At 42.8% G+C, this 10,569-nt stretch overlaps 1 protein-coding gene across 12 annotated transcripts in view; it reads left to right on the forward strand.

Annotated features, from left to right (window-relative positions):
- SAGE1 (sarcoma antigen 1) overlaps positions 1-7,295 on the forward strand; it is a 19,598-nt gene extending 12,303 nt beyond the window's left edge. For 4 of the 12 annotated variants that reach the window (XM_055376455.1, XM_055376456.1, XM_055376461.1 and 1 more), the window contains exons 6-20: positions 386-526; positions 773-913; positions 1,160-1,300; positions 1,547-1,687; positions 1,935-2,075; positions 2,323-2,463; positions 2,711-2,851; positions 3,094-3,234; positions 3,869-4,009; positions 4,260-4,400; positions 4,647-4,787; positions 5,424-5,534; positions 5,811-6,185; positions 6,555-6,648; positions 7,032-7,295. In XM_055376455.1, the coding sequence (XP_055232430.1) occupies positions 386-526; positions 773-913; positions 1,160-1,300; positions 1,547-1,687; positions 1,935-2,075; positions 2,323-2,463; positions 2,711-2,851; positions 3,094-3,234; positions 3,869-4,009; positions 4,260-4,400; positions 4,647-4,787; positions 5,424-5,534; positions 5,811-6,185; positions 6,555-6,648; positions 7,032-7,131 (2,231 nt within the window). In that variant the 3' untranslated portion in view covers positions 7,132-7,295. Of the gene's footprint in view, positions 1-385; positions 527-772; positions 914-1,159; positions 1,301-1,546; positions 1,688-1,934; positions 2,076-2,322; positions 2,464-2,710; positions 2,852-3,093; positions 3,235-3,868; positions 4,010-4,259; positions 4,401-4,646; positions 4,788-5,423; positions 5,550-5,810; positions 6,186-6,554; positions 6,649-7,031 lie in introns of all 12 variants that reach the window. The other 8 variants (XM_055376453.2, XM_055376452.2, XM_055376459.2 and 5 more) reach the window with 6 other exon arrangements.
- Positions 7,296-10,569: the final 3,274 nt, after the last annotated feature.

Here is a 10,569-nt window from a genome sequence, read left to right on the forward strand (position 1 = left end):
CAGATTCAACTGTTACTCACACTATCTGTGAAGAGAAGATAAAAAATGAACAAATGGCACCTGATAAATTCTTGTCTACTATTACAGCGGGGCTTATGAATTTCACAGGGGCTGGTATTCCACCCCTGAGTAGCAGGGATCAGTGTGTGTTTACTAGTTGTCCTGACCTACTTGTTTTTCGTACACATGCAGTGTCATGCAGGGAAGAAGGTGGTTTTGTTTTATTATCTTTTCTGGCCTAAAATTCAGGGGTCTCAAATCACCATCTGATATGTCCTCCTGGTTTATGGGATAATTTCCTAGAAACTGAGCATCAGAGGGATATACCTGTGGCACTGACGTAATGCACTTACCTCACAGCTTGAACTCTTCATTTGGTTTCCAGATTCTACCGTCACTCACAATATCCGTGAAGAGAGAATGGAAAATGGCCAACCCCAACCTGATAACGTCTTGTCAACTGGTCCCACAGGGCTTATTAATATGGCAGCAACTCCTATTCCAGCCATGAGTGCCAGAGATCTCTGTATGTCCACTTATAAATTGTACTGTCTTACTTGGTTTTCATATGCATACATAGTGCCATGAAGGGAGTAAGGTGGTTTTGTTGTGTTATCGTTTCTGGCCTAAATCTGAGGGGTCTCACGTCACCACCTGACATATCCTACTGCTTTATGAAATAATTTCATAGAAACTGAGCACCAGAGGGATATACTTGTGAGTTGGCATAATGCACTTACCTCACAGCTCAACCTCTTCCTTTGGTTTCCAGATGCTACAGTCACTCACAATGTCTGTGAACAGAAGATGGAAAATGTCCAACCAGCACCTGATAACGTGTTGTTGACTCTTCGACCACGGCGTATTAATATGACAGACACTGGTATTTCACCCATGAGTACCAGGGATCCATGTAAGTTTGTTTATTTGTATTACTGTCCTACTTGGTTTCCATATGCATGCATAGTGTCAAAAAGCATACAAGGTGGTTTTGTTGTATTGTCTTTCCTGGCCTCAATTTCAGGGGTCTCGTATGGCAACCTGGTATATCCTCCTGTTTATGAGATAATTTCCTAGAAACTGAGCATCAGAGGGATATACCTGTGGGGTTACCATAATACACTTACCTAACAGCTCAGCCTCTTCATTTGGTTTCCAGATGCTACCATCACTTACAATGTCCCTGAGGAGAAGATGGAAAAGGGCCAACCCCAACCTGATAACATCTTGTCAACTGCTTCAACATGGCTTATTAATGTGGCAGGAGCTGGTACTCCAGCCATCAGCACCAATGGCCTGTGTATGTTTGCTTGTTAATTGGATTATCCTGCTTGGTTTCCATATACGTGCATATTGTCATGAAGGGGAGATGGAGGTTTTGTTGTATCATCTGTCTTGAGCTCAATTTGAGGGGTCTCAGATCGCCACCTGTCATGTCCTCCTGCTTTATGCAATAATTTCTTAGAAGCTGAGCATCATAGGGATATACCTGTGGGGCTGACATAATGCACTTACTCACAGCTCAACCTCTTCATTTGTTTTCCAGATTCCACCGTCCCTCACAATGTCTGTGAAGAGAAGATGGAAAATGACCAACCGCAACCTAATAACGTATTGTCAACTGTTCAACCAGTGATTATTTATTTGACAGCAACTGGTATTCCGGGCATGAATACCAGGGATCAGTGTATGTTTGTTTACTAGTTGTAGTGTCCTAGTTGGTTTCCATATGAATGCACAGTGTCATAAAGGGAAGGAGGTTGTTTTATTGGATTCTCTTTCATGAGCTCAATCTGAGGTGTCTCAGATCATCACTTGCTGTATCCTCCTGCTTTATGAGTTAATTTCCCAGACCCTGAGCATCAGAGGGATATACCTGTAGGGCTGACATAATACACTTAGCTCAGAGCTCAAGCTTTTCATTTGGTTTCCAGATGCTACCATCACTCACAATGTCTGTGAAGAGAGGGTGGTAAATAACCAACCACTACCTAGTAACGCCTTGTCAACTGTTCTACCAGGGCTTGCTTATTTGGCAACAGCTGATATGCCAGCCATGAGTACCAGGGATCAGCGTAAGTTTGTTTACTAGTTGTGGTGTCCTACTTGGTTTCCATATGCATGCATATTGTCATCAAGGGAAGAAGACGGTATTGTTGTATTATCTTTTCTGGCCTCAATTTTAGGGTTTTCGATTGCTCCCTGGTATATCCTAGTTCCTCAGGAGATAAATTCCTAGATAGTGAGCATCAGAGGGGGTATTCCTGTGGGACTGACGTACTGCACTTACCTCACAGCTCATCAACTACATTTGGTTTCCAGATGCTACCATCATTCACAATCTGCATGAAGAGAAGAAAGATAACAGCCAACCAACCCCTGATAACGTCTTGTCAGCTGTCACACCAGAGCTTATTAACTTGGCAGGAGCTGGTATTCCACCCATGAGTACCAGGGATCAGTGTATGTTTGTTTACTAGTTGTACTATCCTACTTGGTTTCCATATGAATGTAGTATCATAAATGGAAGAATGTGGTTTTATTGTATTGTCTTTCGTGAGTTGAATTTGTGGGGTCTCAGATCGCTGCCTGGTATATCCTCCTGCTTTATGTGATAAATTCCTAGAAACTGAGCATCAGAGGGATATATACATGTGTGCTTGGCATAATGCACTTAACTCACAGCTCGACCTCTTTATTTGGTTTCTAGATGCTACTGTCAATCACCATGTCCATGAAGCAAGGATGGAAAATGGCCAACGAAAACAGGATAACGTCTTGTCAAATGTTCTATCCGGGCTTATTAATACGGCAGGAGCTAGTATTCCAGCAATGAGTTCCAGGGATCTGTGTATGTGTGTTTTTTAGTTATACCATCCTCCTTGATTTCCATATGCATGCATAGTGTCATGAAGGGAAGAAGGTTGTTTTGTGAATTATCTTTCCTGGCCTCAATTTGAGGGGCCTCAGATCATCATATGATGTATTATCCTGCTTTATGGGATAATTTTCTAAAAACTCATCATCAGTGGGATATATCGGTGGGGTTGACATAATGCACGTACCTCACAGCTTGACCCCTTTGGTTTCCAGATGCTACCATTACTCACAGTGTTCGTGAAGAGAAGATGGAAAGTGGCAAACCCCAAACTGATAAGGTCATATCAAATGTTGCACCACAGCTTGGTCATATGGCTGCAGGTGGTATTCCATCCATGAGTACCAAGGATCTGTGTATGTCTGTTAATTAGTTGTACTGTCATACTTGGTTTACATATGCATGCATATTTTCATGAAGGGTAGATGTGGTTTTGTAGTATATTCTTTCCTAACCTCAATTTGAGGGATCTCAGTTGTCCACATGGCATATCCTCCCCAGCTTTCTTAGATAATTTCCTAGAAACTGGGTATCAGAGGAATATATCTGTAGGGCTGACATAATGCACTTACCTCACAGCTCAACCTCTTCATGTGGTTTCCAGATTTTACCATCACTCACAATGACTGTGAAGAAAAGATTAAAAATTAGCAAAGAGCACCTGACACATTATTGTCAACTGTTACAGCAGGGCTTATGAATGTCACAGGGGCTGGTATTCCACCCCTGAGTACCAGGGATCAGTGTATGTTTGTTTACTAGTCGTACTGTCCTACTTGACTTCCATACGCATGCAGTGTCATGCAGGGAAGAAGGTGGTTTTTTTGCATTATCGTTTCTGGACTAAATTTGAGGGGTCTCAGATCACCACCTGTTATAGCCTCCTGTGTTATGGAACAATTTCTTACAAACTGAACATCAGAGGGATATACCTGTGGTATTGACATAATGCACTTACGTCACAAGTCAACCTCTTTATTTGGTTTCCAGATGCCACCGTCACTCAAAATGTCCATGAAGAGAGGATGGAAAATAACCAACCACAACCTAGTTGTGACTTGTCAACTGTTCTACCAGGACTTACTTATTTGACAGCAGCTGGTATTCCGGCCATGAGTACCAGGGATCAGTGTATGTTTGCTTATTCAGTTGTACTGTCCTACTTGGTTTTCATATGCATACCTAGTGTCATGAATAGGAGAAGGTGGTTTTGTTGTATTATCTTTCATGAGTTCAATTTGAGTGTTCTCAGATCGCCATCTGGCATATCCTCTCCGGCTTTACGATATACTTTTCTAGAAGCTGAGCATCAGGAAGATATACCTGTGGGGTTGACATAATGCACTTAACTCAAAACTTAACCTCTTTATTTCTGTTCCAGATGCTACCGTCACTCACAATGTCCATGAAGAGAAGATTAAAAATGGCCAAGCAGCATCCAATAATGTCTTCTTGACTGTTCCACCAGCACTTATTAATATGGCAGCAACTGGTGTTTCATCCATGAGTACCAGGGATCAGTGTAAGCTTGTTCACTTGTTGTACTGTCATACTTGGTTTCCATATGCATGCATAGTGTCATGAGGGAAGAATGTAGTTTTGTTGTATTATCTTTTCAGGCCTCAATTTTAGGGTTCTCAGATTGCTACCTGGTATATCCTCCTTCTTAATGAGATAATTTCCTAGATACTGAGCATCAGAGGGGTATGCCTGTGCGGTTGACATAATGCACTTACCTCACAGCCCAACCTCTTCTTTTGGTTTCCAGATGCTGCAGTCACTCACAACATCCGCGAAGAGAAGATAAATAACAGCCAACCAGCACCTGGTAACATCTTGTCAACTGCTCCTCCATGGCTTTGTCATATGGCAGCAGCTGGAATTTCACCCACGATTACCAGGGATCTGTGTATGTCTGCTTATTAGTTGTGCTGTCCTACTTGGTTTCCCTAAGCAGGCATATTTTCATGAATGGTAGAAGGTAATTTTGTTGTATATTCTTTCCTAGCCTCAGTTTGAGGGGTATCATATGTCCACCTGGCATATCCTTGCCTTCTTTCATTGATAACTTCCTAGAAACTGAGCATCTGAGAGATATACCTATGGGGTTGACATAATGCACTTACCTCACGGCTCAATCTCTTCATTTGGTTTCCAAATGCAACTGTTACTCACCATGTCCGTGGAGAGAAGATAAAAAACGGCCAACCAGCATCTCATAACTTCTTGTTAACCCCTCCATCAGGGCTTATTAATATAGCAGGAGCTAACATCCCAGCCATGAGTACCAGGGATCTGTGTATGTTTTCTTATAAGTTGTACTTTCCTACTTGATTTCCATATGCATGCATAGTGTCATCAAGGGAAGAAGGTGGTTTTGCGGTATTACTTTTGCTTGCCTCAATTTCAGGGTCTCTGATTGCCACCTGGTATATCCTCCTGCTTTATGGGATAACGTCCTGGAAACTGAGCATCAGCAGAATATCCCTGTGGGGTTGTCATTATGCACTTACCTCACAGCTCAACCTCTTCATTTTGTTTCCAGATGTCACCGCCACTCACAATGTCCATGAGGAGAAGATGACAAATGGCCAACAGGCACCTGATAACTCCTTGTCAACGGTTCCACCTGGTTGTATTAATCTGTCAGGAGCTGGTATTTCATGCAGAAGTACCAGGGATCTGTGTTTGTTTGTGTATTGGTTGTACTGTCCTACTTGGTTTCCATATGCATGCATAGTGTCCTGCAGGGAAGAAGGTGGTTTTGTTGTATTATCTTACTCGAACTTAGTTTGAGGGGTCTTGGATCACCACCTGGTGTATCCTCTTGCTTCATGAGATAACTCCCTAGAAACTGGGCATCAGAGGGATATACTGTGGGGGTGACATAATGCACTTATCTCACAGCTCAATTTTTTCATTTGGATTCCAGATGCTACTGTCATTCACGATATCCAGGACGAGGAGATGGAAAATGATCAAACCCCTCCTGATGGCTTCCTGTCAAATTCTGATTCACCAGAGCTGATAAATGTGACAGGACATCGTATGCCACCCAATGCGTTGGATTCTTTCTCTCACGACTTCACAAGTCTCAGCAAAGATGAGCTGCTTTACAAACCTGATAGTAATGAATTTGCGGTAGGCACCAAAAACTACAGTGTCTCTGCAGGTGACCCACCAGTTACAGCAATGTCTTCAGTGGAAACTGTGCCAAATACACCACAAATATCTCCTGCCATGGCAAAGAAAATTAATGATGATATAAAATATCAATTAATGAAAGAAGTTCGAAGGTTTGGGCAAAGTAAGTACTGCAAGAATGTCTATCAATGAAAGCATGAGAAGTGTCTCATTCTATGATTTAGAACAGAATTGAGCTGCCTCTTGAGCTCATTGTTTGGCTGAATTGGATCTATATATAATTTAGCATGGCTTTACTTTAATTTCACTGAAAATTGCTAATATGTCTGCTTAAGTGTTTTGTTTTCCTTTGTTAGTGTTCACAATAGTTTCCTTAGTAATATACAGATGTCGTGACTTAAGCATTCAAAACACAAACACTATGTAACATGGTAGCCCATGAAAAATGTATACTGTGGTAGTGGATGCACTAAGATTGAGGTATATTTCATTTTCATAATTGTAGAAATACTAATTTTTAAAATATCTTCAGATTATGAAAGAATTTTCATTTTGCTTGAAGAGGTACAAGGATCTATGAAAGTCAAGAGACAATTTGTTGAATTTACCATCAAGGAAGCAGCAAGGTGAGTGCAAAAAGGAACTGTGCTATTGTTTTAAGCACTTGCGCCCAATTTGGGACAGGGGCAGGAAAAAATCATGGTTTGTTCCTCCTAATCCCTGGCCCTCAATCATAGTTCATGCTATTTCCACAGGCATTTAGGTTGATACTATCTTATTCTATCACTTTCTTCCAATACCATGGAGGCTTCCAAATTTATCAAAATCTGGGAGTGTATGTGGGCCCTCAGTTGACTCACTTTGTATTTTTCTAGTTTGTATCTTTCAATGAGGATGCATTTTCTATTTGCATGTAGATGGTAAATTCTATTTTGTATCCACTCTACCTCTTACATCTCATAGATCCTGTAGGTATCCTCTGGTGAATGGAATACCTCTTTAATTTCAGGTTTAAAAACGTTGTCTTAATTCAGCAACTCAAGAAGGCGCTTAAAGAAATAGATTCCCACTGCCATCTCAGAAAAGTTAAGCACATGAGAAAAAGATAATTGTGTTAGTGCAAAGACCAAGGAGAAACAAGGACATATGCTGTAGGATGGAACAGGTTATTGCTGAAGCTTCCTATAAGCCTGAAATGAAGAGAATTCCCTTCCAGAAGCTACGAAAAAGGGAGCTGTTTAAATTTAATAAATCTCTGTTAGTAAAAGCTGCACTTTTCTTGTTTGTTGGTTTCTTCTTCCACCTGAGGAGGGATATGAGTTAATAACTCACCAAGATATTTAGTATTACAGTCCTGGTTTCTGCAGCACCTCACATTGCTGTAGCTGGTACTTATAACTGCCTTCTTTCACTACCCATTTCTCATTCCCTTTGCCCTCAGATAGTATGTCAGCCGGTCATGGTGCTTGGCCTTGCAGGATGACTCAAACCTTCATTACTGAACATTCTGGACCATTCGATATCCTGCCTGGATTGGGTTGCTGTAATTTTCCATTAAGTGTAATCAAAACACATGGGAAGGGCCAGGCGCAATGGCATCTGCCTGTAATCCCAGCACTTTGGGAGACTGAGGAGGGCAAATCACAAGGTCAAGAGTTCGGGACCAGCCTGGCCAACATGGTGAAACCCCGTCTCTACTAAAAAAAAAACAAAAAATTAGCCGGGCATGGTGGCCCGCGGCTGTAATCCCAGCTACTCAGGAAGCTGAGGCAGGAGAATTGCTTGAACCTGGGAGGTGGAGGTTGCAGTGAGCTAAGATCACGCCACTGCACTCCAGCCTGGGCAACAGAGTGAGACTTCATCTCAAAACAAACAAACAAACAAACAAATTGGGAGGTCTAAGCAGCTCTCTAGACATATCAGACATACTCTTTTTTAGCCCCTGGTGTAGTGCAATTAATCCCCCTTTCATCATCAGGTTCATCACCCCCAGCCACTAGATGACCCCCTCCTTTGATTCTAGATGGAAATTGATGAAGACACCAAAATGGCCAGCTGGCAGTATCAATCTGTTCTCAATAGAATCACTGTTGTGTCGCTTGGTGAAAGCATTTCTTCCTTTGGAACTAAGACTTCTAGTTCAGCAGAGCCTAAAGTCAGAAGGATAAGAAGCATTTTTGCTAGTCGATCACTGGGGTGAATAGTGAATAGAGACACTCCCAGTTTTACTTCTTGATTCTAGGACCCATGAATCCTAACTATGGGAGAGAAAGCAAAGTATGCTGGATGCAGATATACTGCAGACACTGCTTCCTAAAAGTAATTTCTCTGACCTGCAAGGTATTGCCACCTAGCTAGCACTATAACTGAGTTCCACAAGGCCATTCCACTGTTCTGTTGACCCAGTCATTTTAAGATAATGGGGGGCACTTTGGGAGGCTGATGTGGAGTCACAGACCAAGTGGGCAAGACACTACCATCTCTTGAAAAAATGATGGGGGATATGGGGATATATGTAATAAGAACAGTGAATTTCTATGAGCATGGGCCCATCACTGCACTTTTTATATTCTGTGAAGTGAGGGCCTTTTTTCGAGGTGATGCTGTGTGGAATACCATGATGGTAAATAAGGCATTTTTCTAAGTGCACAAATGTTGCTTTTCTCAAAGTACTGTGGGTGGGAAGGAAGATCCATAATCAAAGTAAGTGTCTATTTGAGGAAGAACACAGCCCTGTCCCTTCCATAGTGGAAGTGGTCCAGTGTAATCACCTGCCATCTGGTAGCTGGCTGATAACTCTGCAGGCAGGTGTCATATAAGAGGCTCAGTGTTGCTCTCTGTTTCTGGCAGATTGTACACTCAGCAATGACTATGTTGCAGAATTTTGCTTCTTAGATAAGCAAAAAACGAAGTTCTTGTCACACGACCAGGAAAGATTAGGTTCGCGGATGCATTGAAGGGTGAGGAGCGGAATTTATTGGTTGAAAAGGAAAAATAGGAAGCAAAAAAACTCTCTCGGCAAAGCGAGAGGGAGTCCTGCTAACAGGACCCCATCTCACATATTGATTCTGGGCCACCACACAGGAACCGAAGAGACCAGGCTCCCCACTGCCACCCCTGCACAAGGTGCAAACTTCCCGTGGCTCCACATCCTTCCCCCAGTACATGTCGCCATTATTAAGAAAGAATCCGTTGGGAAAGGGCGAGCAAACAGTGATGGTTCTCCCTCTGGATCTCAGGTTACATTCGGGACCAGCAGTCTGGTTTTTCAACCTTCAGGCCATTTTAGGCTTGAAGGCAGGTTTCTCCAGGAATCCTTTGCTGTCTCATGTCTTTATCAACTGGAGCCAGGTTGGCCCTGGTGAGTGGAAGTCCATGCTACTGAAGCATAATCTCTAACCCTGGTCACCTTAGCCACTTTGTGAGCCCATGAGGTTGTGACACAAGTGTTGGGGAAAGAGGCTGATTAACATCTAGATAATAGGTAACTTATCCTTCAGATTATTAAAATTCTTCTCTGCTGAGGTTACCCTTTGCTGAGAACTCTCATGAGACCCAAATATCTCATAGGCCTGGCCATCTCTCCTCCACACAGGAGCACGGCTCAAAGTTCTTCCCTCTGAGAGAATTTCCCTTCACCACTGTCCTTCAGGACTATGCAGCTGTCCACTTTTGGCTTTTGTGGCAGGCAGGCATTGTGGACCGACTGAATATTTGCGTCCTCTGAGAAGTCATACGATGAAACCCTGACTCCCAATGGGATGATATTTGGAGGTGGAGCCTTTGGGAAGTAATTAGGTTTAGATGTGGTCATGATATTTGGGTCCCTATGATGAGATTAGTGCCCTTATAATTAGAGAAAAGAGAATTTGTTCTTCCATGCTTCTTCAACATGTGAGGATACAGCAAGGTGGCTGACTGCAAGCCAGGAAGAGGACGCTCACCAGAATTTGAGCATGCTGGCACCCTGATCTTGGACTTCTAGCCTCCAGAACCATGAGAAAGAAATGTCTGGTGATGAAGCCACCCACTCTGTGGTATTCTGTGACAGCAGCTCGAGCTGAGACAGCTGTAGTCTGATTCCCCAGATTCCCATCTCCTGTATACTCAGTCAAGCACTAATCCAAATACTGATATGGTGGGATTTTGCTGGATAATGAAACTCTCAAGTCAGTTGACCTTGAGACATGGAGGTGGTGTGGGTGGGCCAGACCTGGCAGGGGAATCCTTGAAAAGCAGAGCATTTTTCTTACCAAGGAGCAGAAGAAGAGGTAAGAAAGTCAAAGCACAAGAAGGATGTGACACAACAGGCCCGCTTTGAGGATAATGCCATGCTCCTGAGAAGGTATATGGGGTGGCTCTAGGCATTTAGAGAAGTCTCTGGATGACAGCCAGCAAAAAAAATGGGAACCACATTCCTACCACCTCAAGGAACTAGATGTAAATGGGCAATAACCTGAATAAGCTTAGAAGTGGATTATTCCACAGTCTCCACATCAGCACCCAGCCGGCCTGACATTTTGAGTTGGCCTTGGGAGACACACAGC

This window comes from Gorilla gorilla, chromosome X (genome assembly GCF_029281585.2).
Source record: "Gorilla gorilla gorilla isolate KB3781 chromosome X, NHGRI_mGorGor1-v2.1_pri, whole genome shotgun sequence".
In the NCBI taxonomy this organism is placed as follows: Eukaryota; Metazoa; Chordata; class Mammalia; order Primates; family Hominidae; genus Gorilla; species Gorilla gorilla.